This window comes from Mauremys mutica, chromosome 5, assembly GCF_020497125.1.
Source record: "Mauremys mutica isolate MM-2020 ecotype Southern chromosome 5, ASM2049712v1, whole genome shotgun sequence".
In the NCBI taxonomy this organism is placed as follows: Eukaryota; Metazoa; Chordata; order Testudines; family Geoemydidae; genus Mauremys; species Mauremys mutica.
Genome location: NC_059076.1, coordinates 481405 through 508966, shown reverse-complemented (window position 1 = coordinate 508966; position 27562 = coordinate 481405). Strand labels below are relative to the sequence as shown.

The window sequence follows — 27562 nt, the reverse complement described above, 5'->3', positions numbered from 1 at the left end:
CATTGGATTTTCAAAGGAGCCTATTCCTCGATCCTCACCATGGTTGCTAAAAAAATCCCTGATTTTCAAACATGTTGAGCACCCAGCATCTCCAACTGAAGTCAGATGGAGCTGCTGCATGCCCAGAACATTTGAAAATCAGGTTATCTATTAAGACACTTAAATATGGACATAGGAACCTACAGGCAGATGGCTATTTTCAGAAGTCTTGGCCTTGTTAGGTGGGCATCTTCTAGGAGCATCTGACCACTTATCTGAGCTCCGAACTAGTCAGTGTCTGCTTTTCCAGGAGCCATACAACAGAGACACAGATATTCTGGTTCTGGGTGATCTAGTGAGGACACACTCTCACAGATCACAGGGTGGGCAAATCAACTTTAATACCTGCAGGTGGAAGACACAGCAAAGGACCTAAAACATATGGGCTTTGTCCTTTTAAAATAAAGTCTCCGGAAAGTTACATTCTGAAAATCATTGCCACAGTTAGCATATGACAAGTCCCTGTGTAATCACCGAAGGAGTCCGATTGGTGGATCAAGCTAATGATTCATTCTTATTCAAGCCAAAAGGAAATTACTGTAAACATCACATTTGCTAAGTGTGCAGCTTTCCTGATACATCACCAGAACATGGCCCTGATTACGCATGGGTATTACAGCGTGCGCCTCATTTTCAGCATATGCCTTGATCGACAGGACCACGAACAAGCTGAAGTACCTGGCTGAACCACGGCCTAACCAGAGACAAGCGTGGCCAATGGGAACAGCAAATCTACTCCGTTTTCTTTTTCTTTACAATCCTACCGCATTTCTTACAGCAAAACAAGCAGCACCTGACAGCAATGAAAACAGCAGCTGCTGCACAGATGAGCAAGAACGCCAGGACGTCCAGGCAGTGATACTGGTACCAGGTGAGCTCATGAGCTGCTGGTCTCAAGTGCTTCGCTCCTTTATGGCGCATGACAAATTCGATCCAGAAGACAGCTCGGTCCAGAGGCTTTATGGGCTGGTCGTGGTGAATCTCGGATAACCTCACTGCATTTTCCTTATAGCTGAAGAAATGGGGGGAAAACCAAAACAAGTGGTGGTTATTCTGAAACAGCGCTTTCCCCAACACAGCTACAGTATGGGGCACCTTGCAAGCAAAGGGATCGCTGACCAGACTCCCTGCTCCAAACTACAGGGTCAGGTCAATGTAAGCTGCGGAAGCATCTTCACTTAAATTTGGCGCTCACTGACGTAGGTGCCTCTCTATGCCAACTGAGTAACACCCCCTCCCCGAGCAGTGTAGAGTCACGGTCGATGTCATTAGGTCCATGCAGTGTCAGCGCAGACACTGCATTGCTTATGGAGACTGCTTTTAGGAGTAACAAGAAGGGTTTCTTTAGGTATGTTAGCAACAGGAAGAAAGTCAAGGAAAATGTGGGCCCCTTGCTGAATGAGGGAGGGAACCTAGTGACGGAGGATGTGGAGAAAGCTAGTGTACTCAATGCTTTTTTTGCCTCTGTCTTCACAGACAAGGTCAGCTCCCAGACAGCTGCACTCTGCAGCACGGTATGGGGAGGAGGTGACCAGCTCTCTGTGGAGAAAGAAGTAGTTCGGGGCTATTTAGGAAAGCTGGACGAGCACATGTCTATGGGGCTGGATGCGCTGCATCCGAGGGTGCTAAAGGAGTTAGCCGATGAGATTGCAGAGCCATTGGCCATTATCTTTGAAAAATCATGGCGATCGGGGGAGGTCCCGGATAACTGGAAAAAAGCTAACGTAGTGCCCATCTTTTAAAAAAGGGAAGAAGGAAGATCCAGGGAACTACAGGCCAGTCAGTCTCACCTCAGTCCCTGGAAAAATCATGGAACAGGTCCTCAAGGAATCAATCCTGAACCACTTAAAGGAGGGGAAAGTGATCAGGAACAGTCAGCATGGATTCACCAAGGGCAAGTCATGCCTGACTAACCTAATTGCCTTCTATGACGAGATAACTGGCTCTGTGGATGAGGGGAAAGCAGTGGATGTGCTATTTCTGGACTTTAGCAAAGCTTTTGATACAGTCTCCCACAGTATTCTTGCCAGCAAGTTAATGAAGTATGGGCTGGATGAATGGACGGTACGGTGGATAGAAAACTGGCTAGATGGTCGGGCTCAACGGGTGGTGATCAATGGTTCCATGTCTAGTTGGCAGCCGGTATCAAGTGGAGTGCCCCAAAGGTCGGTGCTGGGGCCGGTTTTAGTCAATATCTTCATTAACGATCTGGAGGATGGTGTGGACTGCACCCTTAGCAAGTTTGCAGATGACACTAAACTGGGAGGAGTGGTTGATACGCTGGAGGGTAGGGCTAGGATACAGAGGGACCTAGACAAATTAGAGGATTGGGCCAAAAGAAATATGATGAGGTTCAACAAGGACAAGTGCAGAGTCCTGCACTTAGGACGGAAGAATCCCATGCACTGCTACAGACTAGGGATCGAATGGCTGGGCAACAGTTCTGCAGAAAAGGACCTAGAGATTACGGTGGACGAAAAGCTGAATATGAGTCAACAGTGTGCCCTTGTTGCCAAGAAGGCTAATGGCATTTTGGGTTGTATAAGTAGGGTCATTTCCAGCAGATCAAGGGATGTGATCATTCCCCTCTACTCAGCACTGGTGAGGCCTCATTTGGAGTACTGTGTCCAGTTTTGGGCCCCACACTACAAGAAGGATGTGGATAAATTGGAGAGAGTCCAGCGGAGGGCAACAAAAATGATTAGGGGGCTGGAGCACATAACTTATGAGGAGAGGCTGAGGGAACTGGGATTGTTTAGTCTGCAGAAGAGAAGAATGAGGGGGGATTTGATAGCTGCTTTCAACTACCTGAAAGGGGGTTCCAAAGAGGATGGATCTAGACTGTTCTCAGTGGTAGAAGATGACAGAACAAGGAGTAATGGTCTCAAGTTGCAGAGGGGGAGGTTTAGGCTGGATATTAGGAAAAACTTTTTCACTAGTAGGGTGGTGAAGAACTGGAATGGGTTACCTAGGGAGGTGGTGGAATCTCCTTCCTTAGAGGTTTTTAAGGTCAGGCTTGACAAAGCCCTGGCTGGGATGATTTAGTTGGGTTTGGTCCTGCTTTGAGCAGGGGGTTGGACTAGATGACCTCCTGAGGTCCCTTCCAACCCTGAGATTCTATGATTCTATGATTCTATGACTGCTACCGGCTTTCAGGAGCCATCCCACAATGCCCCACACTGACAATGCAGTCAACAGACGCGCTCCTGCTGAGGACGCGCACCGCCGACACAAGGACCCAAGCGTGTGCGCACACAAGTGATTTAATAACTGCGGTGACTGCTGACATAAGTTAGATCAACTTAATTGTGGAGTGTAGGCATGGCCTCGGTCAAGATGTAAAGTGAGCCGAAAAGGTGAACTAGCCCCTTTTTCTATTACATAATGAGACTCCTTCAGAGGGTTTGCCACAAGACACTCCTACCCTCCAGCTTTTTCTATTGTAATTTTCCCTTGCAAAAAATACTTCTGGGAAGATAATTTGCAGGGTTTTCCCTCCTGATCTGGTGTTTCGCAGCTTGAGACAGGTGGAATTCCCCCAGTGCCCTATGGACAGTGGTAGCAAGTTGGGAAGCTAAGATGCAGGGTCACAAACTAGCCAAGAAGGAATTTTGCCTGTCGTCGCATGTGTGCATTGGAAATGGGCTGGGTGACTTCATTCGAACTCGCTGCAAGAAGGGAGCAGAAAACACAATCTCAGGGGCTGCTCAAGGCCTTTTCAGAGGGATCTTTCCCAAAGAGATCACAAAATACAGTGTGAGAGAAATTGATTTCCGGCCCACCCCTTCCAGGAGCTGTTGCATGCACAGATAGAGACATGCTTAATGCAAGAATCTGTGAGGTTACCACTTGGTTTATGCTCAGATTGTTCAGCATTTTTGGTGACAGAGTTCCCAGAAGAGAGAGCCAGCTGGGTTTCTCGCCTCAGCAGCACTGGGTTTCAGTAAACTGACCCTGTCCCATTAGAGATACAAGGTAATAAAAGATACCACCTCGCCCACCTTGTCTTCTTAGTATCCTTGAACCAACACAGCTACCACAACCCTGTCCCATTAGGCAGAGACTGAACTCACCTGGAGTTGTTAATGACCATATCCAATGCATCGATTAAATCCTGGGTTTGCATTGTGTTAAAATCCAGCTCCACTGCCATCCCTTTCGCTTTCATGTGAGCAATGTTATCCGGCTGGTCAGCGAAGATGGGAATCCCAACCATGGGAATCCCATGGTAGATAGCTTCATAGATCCCATTGGTTCCACCGTGAGTAATAAAGGCTTTGGTCTTGGGGTGGCCTGGAATAGGAGGAGAGAAGCGTTTAGGAACGATGGGTACATAAATGCTCAGATTCCAGAGAAAAGGCAACAATTTTGTACTAACTAGGTAAATAATGGTTTGTTTTACAAGGGGCTAGTCCTGATTACTCCAGATTAGCATTAGAAACGGATAATGGTGTGTACATGCGCAAACGCCAGCCAATGGGGAAGTACCTTGCAAAACTTTACAAACTCTGCTATTGATCTCCAATTAAGGCTGACCCAGCAGGAAGTTATATTTCATTCACACCGATCCCTGCACAGGTTATGCTGCATGGGTGGAGCTGGAGAAGTAGGTCTCCTGGAGCCAGGCTGGCTCACATGTTCTGGGACCGGGACACAATCCTTATAGCTAGACGTAGGCAGGAGGGTTACGATGATGATAGATACAGAACCTCCCTAAAAACTACTTCCCCTAAGTGTGCTTTGGGATCTATCCCATCAGCTGGGCAACTCTCCAACTCACAGAAAGCTCGGCTCTCTAGAGCCGGGCTTCTAGCCAGACAACTGATTGCTCAGCTAGATTCCTGGCTCAGTGGCTTTGCTGACCTGGCAGTTAAAGGGCGGGTACCGTTTCAGAGAAGAGGGACCTCAGATCAAGTATTTTCAAATTGGTTAAACTTTTTGAAACTTTTGACTAATCCCTAGCGGATGGAAACAGAGATGTTACTCTCCTTCCCCCGCCCTTTCCTTCCCCTCTTTCTTTCCTTTCCTTCCCCTCCTTCACTTCTTGCTCTTTTTACTCCCCGGTTCTCCCCTTATTTTTGTAAAAAGAAGATTCAATAGAATACAAATAAAAAGGGAAAGGCAGTGGCTGCCTTCTAGATACTGATGTTTAAATGCTACACACCAGTTACTGGGTCTGATTCACTCCCGTTTATCCCAGTGTAACTCCAGTTTTTGCACCACTTCTGCTCCCCTTCTTTGTGTTTACTCTAGTTTTTGTCACGGGCGCCACACACACTGATTCCAAGGGTAGTAGCACCAGGACAAAGCAATATTGTTCTCTCTGGTTTTATGGCAATGCTGTTTCGGGCCATGCAGCTGAGAACAGCACTGGCTGGTTTCAGGACTTTAGACCCAAAGCTGCTACCCGGATAGAGCTTTACCGTCACTCCCACTTGGCTCACTGTTTTCCTAACAGTCAAGTGTGCAGTTTACACCCCGCTGCCCCCGGAGAAGAGTCTCCACTTGGCCATACTGAGTCTCACTCAGGTTGTTGCCTGTTCCACTCTCTCCATAGCTCTGGTCCCCATCACGCTTGTCTAACTGATCCCACGTAGGCCAACAGCAACCTGGGACACACACAGCTAGAAGAACACGTCTTCACTGCTGAAGCTGAACTACGAAGGGCCAGGGCCACACAGGTATTCAGGCTTCTAACTTCCACTGTTATCAGGGAGAGTTAAGCACCTTAGGGCTTGGCTACACTTGCAAGTTGCAGCGCTGGTGGAGGCTTTCCAGCGCTGCAATTATTCTCCGTCCACACTTGCAAGGCACATCCAGCGCTGCAACTCCCTGGCTGCAGCGCTGGCTGTACACCCGGTCGGGTTGGGGTGTAGCGGTTGCAGCGCTGGTGATCCAGCGCTGCTCATCAGGTGTGGACACACACCAGCGCTTTAATTGTCCTCCAGGGAATAAGGAGATATCCCAGAATTCCTGTTCAGCCACTCTGCTCATCAGTTTGCACTCTACTGCTCTGGCCTCAGGTGACCCGCCCTTTAAGTGCCCCGGGAATTTTAAAAATCCCCTTCCTGTTTGCTGCAGCCAGGTGTGGAGTGCAATCAGTTAATCTTTCCAGGTGACCATCCCTCCACGTAGCAAATGAGCCCCAGCATGGAGCACTGGCGAGTTGCTGGACCTCATTAGTGTTTGGGGGGAGGAAGCTGTGCAGTCCCAGCTGCACTCCAGCCATAGGAATTATGATATCTTTGAGCAGGTATCAAGGTCCATGCTGGATAGGGGCCATGAGCGGGACGCGCTGCAATGCAGGGTTAAAGTAAAGGAGCTGCGGAGTGCCTATTACAAAGCCCGCGAGGGAAACCGCCGCTCCGGCGCTGCCCCCACGACCTGCCGTTTTTACAGGGAGATGGACGCGATACTTGGGGGTGACCCCACTGCCAATCCGAGGACCACGATGGACACTTCTGAGCAGGGTGGGGGACAGGAGCAGCAGGAGGAGGAGGAGGAGGAGGAGGAGGCGGGGGGGTGTGGAAACCGCGAGTGAAGCTACTGGGATGGGGGAAGACACCCCAGAGTCCCTAGAGGCATGCAGCCAGGAGCTCTTCTCAAGCCAGGACGAAGGAAGCCAATCGCAGCAGCCAGCAGTTGCTGAAGGACAAACAGAGGAGCGAGTTACCGGTAAGCGGCTTTTGTTTTCAGGGTGGAAATGTTTCGGGAGAGGAGGGGGGGTTAGGGCTGCATACATGCATGCCTAGATGTGGAATAGCCCATTGATGTGGTCTATCACGTCGCGGTAATCGGCTGCAGTACTCTCCTCAAAAGTTTCAGCCAGAGCGTGGGCAATGTGCCTGCGCAGGTTTATAGGGAGAGACACTGTGGTCCTTGTCCCAGTCAGGCTAACGCGTCCGCGCCACTGTGCCGCGAGGGGTGGGGGGACTATTGCTGCACACTGGCAAGCTGCATAGGGGCCAGGGCGGAATCCACATTGCTGTAGAAGACCTTCCCGCTCTTCCCTGGTGACCCGCAGCAGGGAGATATCTTCCAGGAGTAACTCCTGTGGAAAATGTTGGGAGACTGTTTAGTGCAGATCCCCCCTGTAGCTGTTTGCTGTCCCCAATGCACAGAAACCCCTGCACAGCCCTGAAGCAATCAGTACCCCTTACTCACCATTTCCTGTCTCCTGTTGTGTTATGTGTGGTCTTATTTGGTATGGGAAAAGAATGCTAAAGTGAACACTGAAAACTCCTTCAGTGTGTGGGAATTACTGCTTGGATGAGATAATTAACAATGCTACCCTGTTAAATGTTGCCATTTTTGCCTTCAAGAAGTGACCTTGACTGCTGGACTGCCCAGATCTACCACAGCACAGAGACTACAGAATCTGAGGAAAAAGCCGCGAAAAACCAGGGAAGACATGCTGAAAACAGTTATTGATCACTCTGCTCGAGAGAGTAAACAGCTGCAGGAGTGGAGAGAAAGGGAAAGCAGGATCCGCCAGAGGGACAGCAGGATCCGCCAGAGAAACGCAGTGGCCAAGAGGAAGAGCACAGAGCAGCTGCTAGGCATCCTGTCGCGCCAAGCGGACTCTATTGAGTCACTCGCAGCCATGCAAGCAGAGCAGTCCCGTGCTACTCCCCCGCCCCCCCGTCCCAAAGCTTTTCCCCTTGTGCCCCAATGTCAGCTCAAACCCCCCTTCCCCAGCATCCAGGTTCTTACCACCACCAGCTGCCTCCAACACCTGTACGTTCACCAACCAGCCCTGAGAACTACGACCCTTACCCTCTGCACTCAACCCCCATCACCATGCAGTATATGCACCCTGAAGTGCAGCAGCCATTCCACAGCACTGCAGACAGGACATATGCAAACCTGTGACTGTACAGTTCACCAACCCACCCCCCTGCCCTTTTAGGTTCCTGAAATGTTGTGTGTCTGTCAAGGAAGTTTTTTTCTTTTCAATAAAATAAATCTTGGCTTTGAAAACAGTCTTTATTATTGCAGATGGTGAAAGATACCTTAGCCCAGTAAAGAAACAGGCACTGCAAATCATGTTAGGGATAATAGAATCCTAACAGTGTAACCACTGCACTTCACTCCCATGCAAGGCAGCAAACATTACTGTTGGCTTTCAGCCTCAAATTCTTCCCTCAAGGCATCCCTAATCCTTGTAGCCCTGTGCTGGGCCTCTCTAGTAGCCCTGCTCTCTGGCTGTGCATATTCAGCCTCCAGGATTTGAACCTCGGTGGTCCATGCCTGACTGAATGTTTCACCCTTCCCTTCACAAATATTATGGAGGGTACAGCATGCAGATATAACCGCAGGGATGCTGCCTTCCCCCAAGTCTAGCTTCCCATACAGGGACTTCCAGCGGGCTTTTAAACGCCCAAAAGCACACTCCACAGTCATTCGGCACCGGCTCAGCCTGTAGTTGAACCGGTCCTTGCTCCTGTCAAGCTTCCCTGTATAGGGTTTCATGAGCCAAGGCAGTAACGGGTAAGCGGGGTCTCCAAGGATCACAATGAGCATTTCGACGTCCCCTACTGTGATCTTCCTGTCTGGGAAATAAGTCCCTGCCTGCATCTTCCTGAACAGGCCACTGTTCTGAAAGATGTGTGCATCATGCACCTTTCCAGGCCAGCCTGTGTAAATGTCAATGAAAGAGCAGCAAAGAATCCTGTGGCACCTTATAGACTAACAGACGTTTTGCAGCATGAGCTTTCGTGGGTGAATACCCACTTCTTCAGATGCAAGTGGTGGAAATTTCCAGGGGCAGGTTTATATATGCAAAGCAAGAAGCAAGCTAGAGATAACGAGGTTAGTTCAATCAGGGAGGATGAGGCCCTGTTCTAGCAGTTGAGTGAAAACCAAGAGAGGAGAAACTGGTTCTGTAGTTGGCAAGCCATTCACAGTCTTTGTTTAATCCTGAGCTGATGGTGTCAAATTTGCAGATGAACTGGAGCTCAGCAGTTTCTCTTTGAAGTCTGGTCCTGAAGTTTTTTTGCTGCAGGACGGCCACCTTAAGATCTGCTATTGTGTGGCCAGGGAGGTTGAAGTGTTCTCCTACAGGTTTTTGTATATTGCCATTCCTAATATCTGATTTGTGTCCATTTATTCTTTTCCTTAGAGACTGTCCAGTTTGGCCGATGTACATAGCAGAGGGGCATTGCTGGCATATGATGGCATATATTACATTGGTGGACGTGCAGGTGAATGAACCGATGATGGTGTGGCTGATCTGGTTAGGTCCATCTGCTCTAACCCCACAGACAGAGACCAACACCTACAAAATCTCCACCAAGCATTCTCAAAACTACAGTACCCGCACAAGGAAATAAGGAGACAGATCAACAGAGCCAGACGTGTACCCAGAAGCCTCCTACTGCAAGACAAACCCAAGAAAGAAACCAACAGGACTCCACTGGCCATCACATACAGTCCCCAGCTAAAACCCCTCCAGCGCATCATCAGGGATCTACAACCCATCCTGGAGAATGATCCCACACTTTCACAGGCCTTGGGTGGCAGGCCAGTCCTCGCCCACAGACAACCTGCCAACCTGAAGCATATTCTCACCAGTAACTGCACCCTGCACCATAGTAACTCTAGATCAGGAACCAATCCATGCAACAAACCTCGATGCCAACTCTGCCCACATATCTACACCAGCGACACCATCACAGGACCTAACCAGATCAGCCACACCATCACCGGTTGATTCACCTGCACGTCCACCAATGTAATATACGCCATCATATGCCAGCAATGCCCCTCTGCTATGTACATCGGCCAAACTGGACAGTCTCTAAGGAAAAGGATAAATGGACACAAATCAGATATTATGAATGGCAATATACAAAAACCTGTAGGAGAACACTTCAACCTCCCTGGCTACACAATAGCAGATCTTAAAGTGGCCGTCCTGCAGCAAAAAAACTTCAGGACCAGACTTCAAAGAGAAACTGCTGAGCTCCAGTTCATCTGCAAATTTGACACCATCAGCTCAGGATTAAACAAAGACTGTGAATGGCTTGCCAACTACAGAACCAGTTTCTCCTCTCTTGGTTTTCACTCAACTGCTAGAACAGGGCCTCATCCTCCCTGATTGAACTAACCTCGTTATCTCTAGCTTGCTTTTTGCTTGCATATATAAACCTGCCCCTGGAAATTTCCACCACTTGCATCTGAAGAAGTGGGTATTCACCCACAAAAGCTCATGCTGCAAAACGTCTGTTAGTCTATAAGGTGCCACAGGATTCTTTGCTGCTTTTACAGATCCAGACTAACACGGCTACCCCTCTGATAAATGTCAATGAAACGCCCACGGTGATCCACAAGTGCCTGGAGAACCATAGAGAAATACCCCTTCCGATTAACGTACTCGGATGCTAGGTGGGGAGGTGCCAGAATAGGACTATGCGTCCCATCTATCGCCCCTCCACAGTTAGGGAAACCCATTTGTGCAAAGCCATCCACATTGTCCTGCACGTTCCCCAGAGTCACGGTCCTTCTTAGCAGGATGCGATTAATTGCCCTGCAAACTTGCATCAACACGATTCCAACGGTCGACTTTCCCACTCCAAACTGGTTCCCGACCGACCGGTAGCTGTCTGGAGTTGCCAGCTTCCAGATAGCAATAGCCACCCGCTTTTCCACCATCAGGGCAGCTCTCAATCTCGTGTCCTTGCGCCGCAGGGTGGTGGCGAGCTCAGCACACAGTCCCATGAAAGTGGCTTTTCTCATACGAAAGTTCTGCAGCCACTGCTCGTCATCCCAGACTTCCATGACGATCTGATCCCACCACTCAGTGCTTGTTTCCCGAGCCCAAAAGCGCTGAGCATTTCCGTGAATGCCACAAGCAATGTAGTGTCACACGCGGCAGACGACTCGATATCGATATCATCGTCGGACTCCTCACTGTCAGTTTGGAGCTGAAGGAATAGCTCAACTGCCAAACGTGTTGTGCTGGCGACACTCATCAGCACAGTCCTCAGCAGCTCGGGCTCCATTTCCCACAGAAATCGCGATTCACAGACAGAGAGTAAAAAACAGACAGAGACTCACAATGGCGCCAAACGTGGCCGGAAAAACTGCGAATGCTGGGATGTGAAGCGATGCACCACGGGGCGTTGGGACAGGAAGCGGAATGACCCGCACCCTTCTGTCCCCTTCCCACAACCCACAGCGCCAAAATGGGACGAGGTGCTCTGTGGGATAGCTGCCCACAATGCACCTCTCAATACAGTGCTGCAAATGCTGCAAGTGTGGCCACACAGCAGCGCTGGTAGCTGTCAGTGTGGCCACACACCAGCGCTGTCCCTACACGGCTGCACGACCAGCGCTGTAACTCCCAGCGCTGCAATTTTCAAGTGTAGCCAAGCCCTCAGTACCTTTTGTGAATCCTATTCTTGTTCTGCTACCGTCACCAGTGTAATTAAGGCTGAGTAAGCACCTCTCCCTAGATCACCAACACACTAAATACTCTGGCCTCCAAGTGACCTCAGGTGCTGCATTTGGCTACAGGATGAGCTTGTGTGTGTATAATGGGCAATCTAGTCTCTTCTTGTCATAAATGAAATGAGTAAAGAGGGGAGGGAACACGCTTGTCAATACTGAGAAAAGCTCAACTAGGAACATTTCCAGCAGAGTCTTACCAAGCAGGTCATTCTGGGGTATCCAGTCATAAATCCTAGTGTTGGGTCCTAAAGTTTCTGGTTTCTTCCCTTTGTACCGCCAAAGAACCTTGAATGAAAATGTTTGAAGATACACGTGCTGTAGTTCAAGCTGCACCATCGCACTGCAGTGCAATCTGGGGCCCGAGCCAAAGCCCACTGACGTCTACTGGAGTCTTTCCATTGATTTCAGTGGGTTTAGATGAGGCCCTTGGTTAGCAAGGCTTCTTTTGAGCTGCTTGAGTTATTTACACGCATGTTTGTAGTAAGGTATTATACTATTGATTAGATCTCCCACACAGCGCTTTGAGAGCAGTATCATTATCCCCATTGTACAGATGGGGAAACTGAGGCATGGGTGGGGACGTAACTTGCCCAAGGTCACCCAGCAGGCCAGTGGCCAAACCAGGAATGGAACCCAGTCCTGCTCTCTATCCACTAGTCCACACTGCCTCATTGTGGCATGGGAACTTACCCCACATGGTTTTATTCAAGTGAGTCATATACAAGAAAAATACTATCAAGTTAATTTCTGTGACCACTCAGGACTCAACCCTGTTTCTTTGCAAGCCCCAAACCCAGTGACTTCAATTGAAGCTGCAGGAGAAGAAAAAAATAAAAAATCAGAGCACTTATATTGAGAGGAAGTAAAGAGCCTACCTTTAGGCAATGCAGTTTGAAAGCTGTGGCCTGAGGGAAGCAGGGATTTTACAGCAGTGCTGCTGATCTTGTTGGCAGGAAAGCAGTTCACTGACAATAACTGACCTTTTGTGGAATCTGGCTGAGGGCCAAGGCAACCATGTTACTTTTCTCCTCGGTTAAGTTGTAAATCATCGAGCCAAGAGAAAACACCACGATACCATGTTCCCCTGAACTCTGGACAAACTCTTCCATTTCCTGGAGAGAGACAAGAGCCTTTTAATGTTGGAAAGCAGCCACACCATCCAGTGCTATTGTGTTCTGTTCACAGCACACCTATGAAATAAAACCGAAATACTCTAACCTCAAAGTCTAAGCGTAACACTGTTTTTTCCCTTAGACTCCAGAAATCTCTCACACAACCACCAAATCCAGAGCCGCACCTCAGGAAGAGAGGCACAACTCAATTGACCATGCCTAGGCTGGCTCTTTTGCAGACTGACTGCTGATCTCCACTTCCCTACAGGGTAGTCTGCAAACAGGAGCAGAAAACCCCTTAAAATGACACGCTATCCCTTTAAATTCTAACCCACTTTTCAAAGGCACTGCATAGTGAACTAGGTGAAAGGTACTCAGTAGAAATACACATGGGAAGAGACATATTAATGTAAATACAAAGCTTATCAAAGCGAAGGCTAAAATGTTACTTGATCATGGTCTCTAAGCACCTACATGGGGAAATTTCTTACAGCAGAGGGTTCTTGAATCTAGCTGACACAGGTATAATGAGCCAATGGCTAGCTTTTAAAAAAGGCGATTGCATGGGCAGCTGGTTTAACAAAGCTTTCATCGTCATCGTTTATTAGCTGCTCAGCACAGCAGGGCCGCCCGGGGGGGGCAAGAGGGGCAATTTGCCCCAGGCCCCGGGCCTCGCAGGGGCCCCCACAAGAGTTTTTCAGGGCCCCTGGAGCAGGGTCCCTCACTCGCTCCTGGTCTTCGCCTGCGGGGGGGTCCTTCCGCTCCGGGGCGGAAGTACCCCCCGCCGCCGCCGAATTACCGCCAAAGCGGGACCCGCCGCCGAAGTTCAGCTCGGTCTTCGGCGGTAATTTGGCAGCGGGGGACCCTTCCATTCCGGGACCCACTGCCGAAGTGCCCCGAAGACCCGTGGCGGGGCCCCCCGCCGCTGAATTACCGCCGAAGACCGGGCTGCACTTCGGCGGCGGGTCCCGCTTCGGCGGTAATTCAGCGGCAGGGGGGCCCCGCCGCGGGTCTTTGGGACACTTCGACGGCGAGTCCTGGAACGGAAGGGGCCCCCGCCGCCGAAGACCCCAGGCCCCCGGAATTCTCTGGGCGGCCCTGCAGCACAGGCACATGCCTGGCGCCGAGCAGTTCAATCTGTCCATCATTCCTATCTGACTCAGGCGACGTCTACGCTACACACCACTTTCGTCGGCGCGAAAGGGCTCTGGCAGGGGGGGAGGCAGCAAGGAAAGCCTCAGTCTGTCCCTGCTGCCTTTTCCCGGTGCCAGAGCCTTTCCCTGTGGAGGGAGGGACCCTTTCCCTGATGCTTCCCCCCGCCAAAGGCTCCAGCGGCCAGATGTGATGCTGCTAAAAACAGCAATACAGAGGTGGGAGGCACAGCTTGGGTGAGTAGAGCGCCATGGGATGAGGGGTGTACTCGGGTATTTTTTAAGCTGAGCACTGGATTCACCACTGCTGTCCCTTAATGACCCTCTCCCCCATAAAGATCCACAGGTGGGTCCTACACAGGGTCCTACCTCATCCAGTGCACTAAATACCTCAACCACAACTATGGGGTGGAGCCAGATAATAGCTACACTCTCGAATGAACTCATCCAGGAAAACGATAACAGACAAAAACACCCTGTCACCTGTGGGTGAGCATTTTTCACAGAACGATCGCTCCATATCGGAGCTCTCAGGCCTCATCCTCAAAGGAAACCTGCCCAGCACTTTCAAATGCCGAGCCTGGGAGCTTAAATTCACGACTCTGCTAGAGACTAAAAATCATGGACTGAACAGAGACACTGGATTTATTGTGGAAAAGCAACATCACTTGCCCCATAACCTAAACCGTGCTGAACACAATGCCATCAACAGCCTCAAGAACAACTCTGACATCATAATCAAACAGGCAGACAAAGGAGGTGCTGTCGTCATCATGAATAGGTCGGAATATGAACAAGAGGCTGCTAGGCAGCTCTCTAACTCCACATTCTACAAGCCATTACCCTCTGATCCCACTGATGATTACCAAAAGAAACTACACCATCTGCTCAAAAAACTCCCTGAGAAAGCACAGGAACAGATCTGTACAGACACATGCCTAGAACCCCGACCAGGTGTATTCTATTTGCTACCCAAGATCCATAAACCTGGAAATCTTGGACGCCCCATCATCTCAAGCATTGGCACCTTAACAGCAGGATTGTCTGGCTATGTGGACTCTCTCCTCAGGCCCTATGCTACCAGCACCCCCAGCTATCTTCAAGACACCACTGACTTCCTGAGGAAACTACAATCCATCGGTGATCTTCCAGAAAACACCATTCTGGCCACTATGGATGTGGAAACCCTCTACACCAACATTCCACACAAAGATGGACTACAAGCCATCAGGAACAGTATCCCCGATAATATCACGGCTAACCTGGTGGCTGAACTTTGTGACTTTGTCCTCACCCACAACTATTTCACATTTGGGGACAATATATATCTTCAAGTCAGCGGCACTGCTATTGGTACCCGCATGGCCCCTCAGTATGCTCACATCTTTATGGCTGACTTAGAACAACGCTTCCTTAACTCTCGTTCCCTAACGCCCCTACTCTACTTGCGCTACATTGATGACATCTTCATCATCTGGACTCATGGAAAAGAAGCCCTCGAGGAATTCCACCGTGATTTCAACAATTTCCATCCCACCATCAACCTCAGCCTAGACCAATCCACACAAGCGGTCCATTTCCTAGACACTACTGTGCTAATAAACGATGGTCACATAAATACTACCCTATACCGGAAACGTACTGACCGCTATACTTACTTACATGCCTCCAGCTTCCATCCCGGACACACCACACGATCCATTGTCTACAGCCAAGCTCTAAGATACAACCGTATTTGCTCCAATCCCTAAGACAGAGACAAACACCTACAAGATCTCTATCAAGCATTCTTAAAACTACAATACCCACCTGCTGAAGTGAAAAAACAGATTGACAGAGCCAGAAGAGTACCCAGAAGTCACCTACTACAAGACAGGCCTAAAAAAGAAAATAACAGAACACCACTAGCCATCACCTACAGCCCCCAACTAAAACCTCTCCAGCGCATCATCAAAGATCTACAACCTATCCTTAAAGATGATCCCTCACTCTCACAGATCTTGGGAGACAGGCCAGTCCTCGCTTACAGACAGCCTCCCAACCTGAAGCAAATACTCACCAGCAACCGCACGCCATACAACATAAACACTAACCCAGGAACCTATCCTTGCAACAAAGCCCGATGCCAGCTCTGTCCACATATCCATTCAAGTGACACCATCATAGGACCTAATCACATCAGACACGCCATCAGGGGCTCGTACACCTGCACATCTACCAACGTGATATATGCCATCATGTGCCAGCAATGCCCCTCTGCCATGTACATTGGCCAAACCGGACAGTCTCTACGCAAAAGAATAAATGGACACAAATCTGACATCAGGAATCATAACATTCAAAAACCAGTGGGAGAACACTTCAACCTCTCTAACCACTCAGTGACAGACTTGAAGGTGGCAATTTTGCAACAAAAAAACTTCAAAAACAGACTCCAAAGAGAAACTGCTGAACTCGAATTAATATGCAAATTAGATACAATTAACTCTGGCCTAAACAGAGACTGGGAATGGTTGGGTCATTACACTAATTGAATCTATTTCCCTATGTTAAGTTCTCCTCACACCTTCTATGGGCCATCTTAATTATCACTTCAAAAAGTTTTTTTTCCTCCTGCTGACGATAGCTCATCTCAATTGATTAGACTTTTCCTGTTGGTATGTATACTTCCACCTTTTCATGTTCTCTGTATGTATAAATATCCTCTGTCTGTGTGCTCCATTCTATGCATCCGAAGAAGTGAGCTGCAGCTCACGAAAGCTCATGCTACAATAAATTTGTTAGTCTTTAAGGTGCCACAGGTACTCCTGTTCTTTTTGTGGATACAGACTAACACGGCTGCTACTCTGAAACCTGGATTTATGGCTTATTACAACCACCTGTAACCCCCTAAATGACACCCCCCCACAGGTGCTTTCCCCCCTGCCCCTTCCTTTCCTCCTAGCAGGGCCGGCTCTAGGTTTTTTGCCGCCCCAAGCAAAAACATTTTTGGCTGCCCTCCATCCCAGCCCTGGGCTCTCACTCCCTGCCCCCACCAGTGCCCTCCTCCAACCACACCCCGTGCCGCTCCAGCCCTGGGCTCTCTCTCCCCCTCACCCGCACCCCCTGCCGCCCCAGCCCTGGGCTCTCTCTCCCCCTCACCCGCACCCCCTGCCGCCCCAGCCCTGGGCTCTCTCTCCCCCCTCACCCGCACCCCCTGCCGCCCCAGCCCTGGGCTCTCTCTCCCCCCTCACCCCCTGCCGCCCCAGCCCTGGGCTCTCTCTCCCTTCACCCGCACGCCCTGCCGCCCCAGCCCTGGGCTCTCTCTCCCCCTCACCCGCACCCCCTGCCGCCCCAGCCCTGGGCTCTCTCTCCCCCCTCACCCGCACCCCCTGCCGCCCCAGCCCTGGGCTCTCTCTCCCCCTCACCCGCACCCCTCCCGCCCCAGCCCTGGGCTCTCTCTCCCCCTCACCCGCACCCCCTGCCGCCCCAGCCCTGGGCTCTCTCTGCCCCCTCACCCGCACCCCCTGCCGCCCCAGCCCTGGGCTCTCTCTCCCCCTCACCCCCTGCTGCCCCAGCCCTGGGCTCTCTCTCCCCCCTCACCCGCACCCCCTGCCGCCCCAGCCCTGGGCTCTCTCTCCCCCTCACCCCCTGCCGCCCCATCCCTGGGCTCTCTCTCCCCCCTCACCCGCACCCCCTGCCGCCCCAGCCCTGGGCTCTCTCTCCCCCCTCACCCGCACCCCCTGCCGCCCCAGCCCTGGGCTCTCTCTCCCCCCTCACCCGCACCCCCTGCCGCCCCAGCCCTGGGCTCTCTCTCCCCCTCACCCGCACCCCCTGCCGCCCCAGCCCTGGGCTCTCCCCCCCTCACCCGCACCCCTGCCGCCCCAGCCCTGGGCTCTCTCTCCCCCTCACCCGCACCCCCTGCCGCCCCAGCCCTGGGCTCTCTCTCCCCCCCCCCCGCACCCCCTGCCACCCCAGCCCTGGGCTCTCTCTCCCCCTCACCAGCACCCCCTGCCGCCCCAGCCCTGGGCTCTCTCTCCCCCCTCACCCGCACCCCCTGCCACCCCAGACCTGGGCTCTCTCTCCCCCTCACCCGCACCCCCTGCCGCCCCAGCCCTGGGCTCCCTCTCCCCCCTCACCCGCACCCCCTGCCGCCCCAGCCCTGGGCTCTCTCTCCCCGCTCACCCGCACCCCCTGCCGCTCCAGCCCTGGGCTCTCTCTCCCCCTCACCCGCACCCCCTGCCGCCCCAGCCCTGGGCTCTCTCTCCCCCTCACCCGCACCCCCTGCCGCCCCAGCCCTGGGCTCTCTCTCCCCCCTCACCCTCACCCCCTGCCGCCCCAGCCCTGGGCTGTGTATCCCCCTCACCCGCACCCCCTGCCGCCCCAGCCCTGGGCTCTCTCTCCCCCTCACCCGCACCCCCTGCTGCCCCAGCCCTGGGCTCTCTCTCCCCCCTCACCCACACCCCCTGCCGCCCCAGCCCTGGGCTCTCTCTCCCCCTCACCCCCTGCCGCCCCAGCCCTGGGCTCTCTCTCCCCCCTCACCCGCACCCCCTGCCGCCCCAGCCCTGGGCTCTCTCTCCCCCCTCACCCCCTGCCGCCCCAGGGCTAGGATCTCTCTCCCCCTCACCCGCACCCCCTGCCGCCCCAGCCCTGGGCTCTCTCTCCCCCTCACCCGCACCCCCTGCCGCCCCAGCCCTGGGCTCTCTCTCCCCCTCACCCGCACCCCCTGCCGCCCCAGCCCTGGGCTCTCTCTCCCCCTCACCCGCTCCATTTGCCGCCCCAGCCCTGGGCTCTCTCTCCCCCTCACGCGCACCCCCTGCCGCCCCCGCCCTGGGCTCTCTCCCCCCTCACCCGCACCCCCTGCCGCCCCAGCCCTGGGCTCTCTCTCCCCCCTCACCCGCACCCCCTGCCGCCCCAGCCCTGGGCTCTCTCTCCCCCTCACCCCCTGCCGCCCCAGCCCTGGGCTCTCTCTCCCCGCTCACCCGCACCCCCTGCCGCTCCAGCCCTGGGCTCTCTCTACCCCTCACCCCCTGCCGCCCCAGCCCTGGGCTCTCTCTCCCCCTCACCCCCTGCCGCCCCAGCCCTGGGCTCTCTCTCCCCCCTCACCCGCACCCCCTGCCGCCCCAGCCCTGGGCTCTCTCTCCCCCTCACCCCCTGCCGCCCCAGCCCTGGGCTCTCTCTCCCCCTCACCCGCACCCCCTGCCGCCCCAGCCCTGGGCTCTCTCTCCCCCTCACCCGCACCCCCTGCCGCCCCAGCCCTGGGCTCTCTCCCCCCTCCCCCCCTGCCGCCCCAGCCCTGGGCTCTCTCTCCCCTCACCCGCACCCCCTGCCGCCCCAGCCCTGGGCTCTCTCTCCCCCCTCACCCCCTGCTGCCCCAGGGCTAGGCTCTCTCTCCCCCTCACCCGCACCCCCTGCCGCCCCAGCCCTGGGCTCTCTCTCCCCCTCACCCGCACCCCCTGCCGCCCCAGCCCTGGGCTCTCTCTCCCCCTCACCCGCACCCCCTGCCGCCCCAGCCCTGGGCTCTCTCTCCCCCTCACCCGCACCCCCTGCCGCCCCAGCCCTGGGCTCTCTCTCCCCCCTCACCCGCACCCCCTGCCGCCCCAGCCCTGGGCTCTCTCTCCCCCTCACCCGCACCCCCTGCCGCCCCAGCCCTGGGCTCCCCCCCACCAGTGCTGACTCCGCCCGCTCCCCCCTCGCCTCCAGCCGGTCCGGCGCTGGCAGGGTCGGGGTAAGCAGCGGAGTCCCTCCAGCCAGGGCTCCCGTCTCCAGGACTGGCCGGGACCCGGGAGGGCAGAGCCAGGGGAGCCCCCCGGCAGGGGGCTGAGGAACCGGGGCAGGGCAGCTCCAGAGGGAGCGGGATGCGGGCCTCGCACGGCAGTGCCCCGCCCTCTATGGTTCTGCTGCTGCTTCTGGCCGCCCTGCTGCAGTCCCTGGGCGGCTCGGGTCACTTCGCCCAGCCCCAGCTGTGGCGCTGGGGGGTGGCCGCCCTGCAGCACCTGCAGGCGGCTCCGTGTGCCCTGTGGGGCAGCCCCAAACCCGAGTGTCCCCCACTCAGAGCCTGCTTGGCCCAGCCACAAGGTGCGGGTGCTGCTCCCCACGGTGCAAACCGCAGCGGCCCCCAGCCGCCCCCACACCGACGCGCTGCTGCTGCCAGGGCCGACTCTAGGCTTTTGCCGCCCAAAGTAAACAAAATAAATAAATAAAAAGGGGAGGCCGGAATGCCGCCCCTGAAAATGTGCCGCCTCAAGCACGTGCTTGGTTTGCTGGTGCCTAGAGCTGGCCCTGCACCCTATCACCGGAGAGATGTTAACAGGTCACTTCACTTCAAATGGTCACGTGAAACGTGGTAGTTACTTGTGCTAAACAATCTGTTCCTCCTTGCATTTAGATATGACACTCTGTTTCCCAGACCTGAAGAAGAGCCGTGTGTGGCTGGAAAGTTTGTCTCTCTCGCCAATAGAAGTTGGTCCAATAAAATATATTACCTCACCCATCCTGTCCCCCCAGCAGGCAGAGAGGCGATTGACTACAGGCCAGCTCCTGAGCTGGTGTAAATCAGCACAGCTCTGAAACTGGCCCTGTATTTTCAATCAGCAACAGAGCATCATCCAACATTGCAGTGATGCGTAGCAGATTTCTCTTGCCCAAAGCTGACATTGTTCTCAGCGAGTTTCTCAGGATATGGCATACCCTGTGTGTGGAAACCAGAGAAACAAACAGCCGTTGATCTGATGGGCAGATGACTAGACCAAGGGAGAGTATTAAGGTACCTCAGGTAAAGGCTTTGCAGGCTTGCAGTGGAGTCCCCCGACAAACTCAAAGTTAGGCAGGAAAGGGCGAGGGAATTCAAAGTCCCAGTACGTCCGGATCAGCCACATCTCTGCTTTGCCCATCGTTTCACACAGCGTCGTGGGCCTTCCTGCAAGCAAAAGATAGGGAGTTAAAATTAGTCGCAGGAGGGAGCATCTTGCTCATTGTCTATTGAAACATACCAGCCCTGCATCTGAGACCTGGCACTCCTGGACACTGTTCAGTGCAGTGTGGCCTAGTGAACAGAGCTGGGACTCAGGAAACCTGGGTTTTATCACAGCTCTGCCACTGAGTTGTTGCATGGCCTTGGGCAGGTGACCTCAACGCTCTCTCCTCTTCCATCCTTCAGGCTGACACACTGCAGCTTCACTGATTTACCTTAAATTGGGTTTGTTCAAATGGTGCAACGGTGTCTCTGGACTTTCTTATAATTTGTTTTAGTCAGATCTACCAGTTGAACTGGTGCCTGTACACTTATGTATGTAAAGTGAATCAATAGCAGTGGCCACACAAAGTCACAGAGGTTTAACTAAACTGGTATAAAGTTACACCTTTAGCTGAATCCTACAACTGTGTGTTTAGACCAGGCCTTAGATTGCAAACTCTTCAGGGCAGAGATTATGCGTTTGTCCAGGGTTTAGCACAGGGGACACTCTAGCTGCTACTCTCAGATAAAGAATAGGAAACTTTGTCTACAGTCTCAATCAGGCTGATCACAGCTAGGAATTAAGATTGTCAATGATGCAGCCCCATGACCTGCCCTGTTCAGAGCTGAAGTGCTGACTAACAGGATTTCATACCCACGTGACACCATGATACAGTCAACTTTGATCATGACACAGGTTAGTTAGTATGCAGTGTTGTTGTAGCTGTGTCGGTCCCAGGATATTAGAGAGACAAGGTGGGTGAAGTCACCTCTTTTATTGGACAAACTTCTATTGGTGAGAGAGACAAGCTTTTGAGCTACACAGATCTTTCCTTCAGGCCTGGTCTACACTACACGGTTAGGTCAATGTAAGCTGCCTTGCGTCGACCTAATGCCTCTGTACGCCGAGTTAGTAACACCATCCCCACAGGCAGCCCACAGGGCATCCCTGCCCTGAGCGACTGATCTCTGCTGAGCACAACCTAACTGGAGAAGGGGAGCGGTGGGGAGGCAGAGAAGACTCTGCAAGAACCAAATCCTGTCCCGGGTGACTGGTTGTTCTGCTAAAGGAGCCAAGAAGTTCAACAGCAGTCCCAGCAAACTGCTCCCCTGCTGGGCAGCTGATAATCATATAGGCGTTTGCTCTCCTTTCTGCATAGACACAGTTTGGAAAACAGTCCATAGCCGACAACACTATATAAAGACCTCCCAAATCATCAGGCTACAGCACGTCTGTGCTTTGCTGGGCCAAGCGTTCTATTGGGCTCGCAGTGCTTACCCACATCTTTAAAGTGTGGCACTACAGACATATACATCATTGTTAGTAGCCTTATCTTTTTCAGATGGGTTAACCAAGGCCCGGCGAGGGTCAGGGGCTTGGTTGGGAGGGCCACAGGCCTAGGGCTTAGGGTATTGGCTGCCTTCTGTCTGATACTTCATTTGCTCTGATCATTGATCACTTTTTCCTGATGTTGAGAGGGAAGGCCGGCTGTGCTGCACACACCTCGCCAGTGCAGGCCTCAAGCCTGCGCATACAACTTTACTCCAGAAAGTTGTCTCAATGCGCATAAATTTCAAAAGCTCCCATCTCACGGGGCTCTAGAGCCCAAGCCCAGACACCTACACTGCAGTTAAACAGCCCCACAGTCTGCCTGAGTCCAGATCAGCCAGCCTGGAACAGCCGCCGGGTTTCAACTGCAGTGTAGACATATCCTAAGTGTCTTAGGGGTAGATTTTCAAAGGTATTTAAGTGCCTAAAGATGCCGCAGGTGGCAGTGTGGAATTTATAGATGTGCCTAGGCAGGTTAGGTGTTTAGCTCCCATTGAAACTCAAAGGGACAAACTCACAGAGAATCATAGAATCATAGAATCCCAGGGTTGGAAGGGACCTCAGGAGGTCATCCAGTCCAACCCCCTGCTCAAAGCAGGACCAAACCCAACTAAATCACCCCAGCCAGGGCTTTGTCAAGCCTGACCTTAAAAACCTCTAAGGAAGGAGATTCCACTACCTCCCTAGGTAACCCATTCCAGTTCTTCACCACCCTACTAGTGAAAAAGTTTTTTCTAATATCCAACTTAGACCTCCCCCTCTGCAACTTGAGACCATTACTCCTTGTTCTGTCATCTTCTACCACAGAGAACTGTCTAGATCCATCCTCTTTGGAACCCCCTTTCAGGTAGTTGAAAGCAGCTATCAAATCCCCCCTCATTCTTCTCTTCTGCAGACTAAACAATCCCAGTTCCCTCATAAGTCATGTGCTCCAGCCCCCTAATCAGTTTTGTTGCCCTCCGCTGGACTCTCTACAATTTATCCACATCCTTCTTGTAGCGTGGAGCCCAAAACTGGACACAGTACTCCAAATGAGGCCTCACCAGTGCTGAGTAGAGGGGAATGATCACATCCCTCGATCTGCTGGAAATGCCCCTACTTATACAACCCAAAATGCCATTAGCCTTCTTGGCAACAAGGGCACACTGTTGACTCATATTCAGCTTTTCATCCACTGTAACACAGAGGCACTGTTGTAAATCCCACTAGGAGCCTAAATTCCCTTTGTCAGTCGGTTCCTTAGTCACTTTCAAAAACGGGACTTCATTGTGCTTGAAAATGTTGCCTATTGACTGCACTAGAACTAGCACATGAACCTGCAAAGATGATGACCAAGTCTTCAGGCTGCTCTCTGAAAGCCGCGGTCTCACCTCTCATGGCCATTACAAAACTCAAGCACGTACGAGCAAGAAAACCAGCATTTAAGATCACACCTCTTACATTGCCCATATAATAAACATTATTTTTATAATATACAAGGTAATTAAGATCTCAGCACAATCTGGCCCCAATTCCGGAAAGCACATAAACATGTGCTTAGATCCCATTGTCTTCAAGTTAAAGCACATGCTTAGGCACCCTTCTTGAGTAGGGATACTTTACTGAATTGGGGGCTTAACTTTGACCCTAGGCCTCATTTAGATATTTCCCAGGGAGATGAGACTAAGACTGCAAAGGAGGTTAATTGGAGATCAGTGGTAAAGCTTAGCTCCTGTTTATTAAAAAGGGAGCGGAACTGTGCCCACATTCAGGGCATGTTTGGCTGACTCTTGAGGCTTTGTGAATACAAGTTTCTACAAAACCTAGGACGTTAAATTTCATTTAAAATGTAAACAACTTATCCTTAAGGAATCCTCCGTGGTCTCTGCAGGACTGTGCTCACATGGGAAAACCAGGAAGTGAAATGTATTCGAAACTTTTATAAAACTAATTGTCCCAACTCAGAGAAATGCAAAAATTGATCGAACAGTGAAAAGAAAATTACATCTAAAATTTCGTTCAATGTTTATATCTGGCTTTGGAGGTGAAAGTGCTCAGTCCTCTTCAAAAAGAAGACCACTTAGGGACCTAAATTCAGTTCCTAATTTGAGGCCCCTAATTTTTAAAGTCTTGGCCTGGGCAAAAATGCTATGTCTGTCCAGTCGCTGTCTCACCTAAGACATCACTGTAATACTGAGTCAATTCATCCACTCAGAAATGCAGGAAAAACACATCATGGTAAATATAAAGCAGCAAGTTTGTCATCTTCTCTGTGAAGGACATCCTGTCCGTCAGTCCCTCTGTGCTGGCAGGTACGTACGAAGGAGGGGCTGGAAGCCCCCCACACAGCCGCTCCGCTGTGTTCCCTTCAGAGAACCGGAAAGTATAGACAAAAGGGATTTCAAGCAACTCTGCTACCAGCTCACCGCCCGGAGAAAGAGGATCTGAGATTAGCACATCAAACCCCGCTTGCCGGAGCTTTGCTATCAGCCTGGGGTTCAGCACCACACTGTCACAGGTCTGCTTGAACATCTTGATAGAGACTTCCATGAATTCTTTCATTTTCAACATGAACTTCCAGTAGGACAGATGGGGAAGCTCGTACATCCACAGGTGCAAGAAGTCCTCCAACAGGGCCGCCTTTGTCTCCTTGGTAAAGGGCACCGGCAGGACCTCAAAGTCAAATGGGGAAGAGGACTCATTGTGATTGATGAGCAAATTTGCTGAAGGCACCAGCACAGTCACATCGTGGCCCCGAAGGGAGAGTTCCTCCAGCACCCGTTTTATGTTGAGCCAGTGACTGGCATCGGTGGGCCAGACCAGCACCTTCCCACAGGATCCTGAGCCCCAGCAGCTCATGTGAACCCACAGCACCAGCAAAAGCCACTTCAACATCCTGGCTGCACCTCTCACTGGAGCTAAGTTCAGTTCTAAAGTCCACAGTGTAAACACTTCTAAGCACAGCCCTCAAAGACTGGATCTTGAACGTCGCAATCTTCATATAAGGTCATTTCAGTGCAAAATTACCATATGTGGGTAGGGACAGGCTCAGCAAGTACCAAACTCTGTCGTGGATCACCTAGGATTCTCCTACAGGAGAAGGCACTCTTACCTCGGCAGGACAACTGTTGTAATGCAATGTGTGGAGAAATTGGCTGTGGATGCAGCTGAGGCCTCTTTCCAAGGAGGAGAGCGTGATCCATCCTTGGGTGATAGCGCATGGATCACTATATTATCTTCCTACAGGAAACTCTGCATCACCCTTACCGTCTAGCCTGCCCTACTCACGGATCACTGGGGCACAATCAGAGCCAGAGCTTGTTGCATTCAATGCCCAGCGCGATACTGCTAGTGCATACAGGTCACAGAGCAGCCATCACACACTCACAGCCTCGAACATGAGCATCTGTTCTTATCAGTCAGAGGGAAGTTGGTTAGGAACCAGACCTCTCTGCTTAGCGTTCTCTTCAGCAACTCGGGGAATGCCATTTTTGGATCAACCAATTAACCTTTGGGAGTTGAAAGGCGTAACCCTCCTTCTGGTGAAGTTTCCATTCTCAGAGCAGGTAGCTGGCAAACACCCAGCTTCCTCGTTATCTTGCCTGTGGGCAAATGCTGTGTCTGTGGTGTGTTCTCAGAACTAGTCCCATCCCACAAACTCACACAGATTTAACTACCTCTATGACGATGCCAACAAATAACTCGGCTCTGGCACGGTTTATGCATGTGACAAACTGAAACTGCTACTTGTCTACACAGGCACCTTTTACTTCAGCTACTTGTTTGCATTTAATATTTGCTTTACCTGAGCCACATCTTTAAAGGAAATGTCCACATAATGAATTTGTAAGACACCTTTTCTTGGCATTTATGGTTAAATGTCTGGTCTTCCCCAACTCCTCCAGCTGGCTCATCCAGGCGGCCGCCTTTCACTGTGGTCTGTGACCCTTTGATTTTCTTTTCAAGGCGATTTCTCAGATCCTGAACTCGTTCTGCAGCTCATCTCTGTTAGCAAGTTCCAAATTAGCCAGAGTTTTCTTTGGTCTCCGCTAATTCATGGAAACCCTTCTGGTCTATGGCAGTCAGGTAATCTGACTTACTGATCTGATCTGTCTTACTATTGCAAACTGGCAGTGTTGCAACTCCAGACTCTTTGTAGTTGCCACTCCAATAGAGATTTCACCTCTGCCTGCAAGTCGTCCCTCAGGCTATTCTGGGAAGACTCCGGATGCTGCTTTCATTCCTTTTGCAAAGTCTCCACTTGTTTTAGGTCTTGTTATACTTCCTTTTGTCCAGCTTTGATTTCTCTGAGCACTTCCATTATCTGTTCCATCTTGGTTCAACAGAAAGGCCAACTCACAAGCTCTCTCCTTGAAAACTGGATCCCATTTTTTGCCCTGAAGGGTTAACCAAAGTTCAGAGCCCTGTGGGTTGTTTCTGTTAGCAAGAGAAATTGAGAACGGAGACAGGTCTCTCTGTGAAGCAATCCTGTTTACTTGTAAAGAGTGCACAAAGTCCAGTTTCCTTCCACACAGGAGGAATCAGACAGCAGGAGGCAGTGTCTTCCAGCCAGCACGTATGCTCAAAAGCTCCCTATAGAAGCTTTTTCCACCCCCTAAGGGCCATTCTCCCAGTCCCAGTGCTTGTTCAGCTGTCTCCTTGGCTTTCTGTTCCTTTTCTCCTAGCTTCTCCGGTATGTTAATCTGCTTCTCTGACACAATCCAATCCAATAAATCCCCTGCCCCCAAGACTGTTATCAGATCACAGAGGAACGCTGTGGGTCACATGACAACTCCTACTCCAGCCTTCCACGTGACTTTGTTCTGGGCAAGGACGCCCCTAACTGGTTCAGCTATCTGGTTCCATGAAGAAGTTTGTTTATTTATTCATTTATTTTTTACATTTATCTGGAATGAGGGGCACTGATACACCCACCAGTTTTCAAACAAGGTTTAACCTATCCTATGACTGTATTTATCTGACCAGCACATCACAATGTTTAATATATTTGTCCTGACAACACCCCTGTGAGGTAATGCACTGCTAGCATCCCTATATACAGAAATGGAACTGAGACACAGAGAGATGGAGGCCTTATCTAAACAGGTTTTTTGTGTGTGTTTGTTTTTAACCAGTACAACAATTTCCATCAAGGTATGTTTGAAGTTTTTAAAAAAAACCAAAATAGCTATACCAGTATAATCGCTAGCGAGGACTCAGTGATGTTGACTGAAATGTGCCTTATACCCATATAACGTATTCCCCTTTCCACATGGGAAGAGGCGATGCTGCTATAAACACCTTAACACGTCCCTCCTCAGTCCAGGGGCAGTACCATATTAGCTACAATGGTATAGCTAAACCAGTACAACTTTTATCTACAGACAAGCCTTATGTGACTTGCCCAAGGTCATCCAGGAAATGTGTGGCAGAGCATGAAGTTGAACCAAGGTGTCTGGAGACCCGGGGTAGCACCCTACCCACTGGACCAGACTTCCTCTCAGAAACTGCGGCCCTACATTTTTGATATTATGGTTTAGACACAATCACGGCAAACAAAAGCACC

General features: G+C 51.7%; 2 protein-coding genes across 5 annotated transcripts in view; both read right to left on the bottom strand.

Annotated features, from left to right (window-relative positions):
• Positions 1 to 358: 358 nt before the first annotated feature.
• The window catches only part of LOC123371050 (UDP-glucuronosyltransferase 2A2-like), a 66229-nt gene continuing 39025 nt past the window's right edge, over positions 359 to 27562 (bottom strand). For all 4 annotated transcript variants that reach the window (XM_045018192.1, XM_045018193.1, XM_045018191.1 and 1 more), the window contains exons 2-6: positions 20503 to 20651; positions 12471 to 12602; positions 11688 to 11775; positions 4113 to 4332; positions 359 to 1051 (exon numbers count right to left, since the gene is read on the bottom strand). In XM_045018192.1, coding sequence (XP_044874127.1) covers positions 772 to 1051; positions 4113 to 4332; positions 11688 to 11775; positions 12471 to 12602; positions 20503 to 20651 — 869 coding nt within the window. In that variant the 3' untranslated portion in view covers positions 359 to 771. The remainder of the gene's footprint in view (positions 1052 to 4112; positions 4333 to 11687; positions 11776 to 12470; positions 12603 to 20502; positions 20652 to 27562) is intronic.
• Positions 24172 to 25625, bottom strand: LOC123371053 (UDP-glucuronosyltransferase 2C1-like). Its single transcript, XM_045018195.1, has one exon. The coding sequence runs from the start codon at positions 24889 to 24891 to the stop codon at positions 24208 to 24210; it is 684 nt and encodes a 227-aa protein (XP_044874130.1). The 5' UTR covers positions 24892 to 25625; the 3' UTR covers positions 24172 to 24207.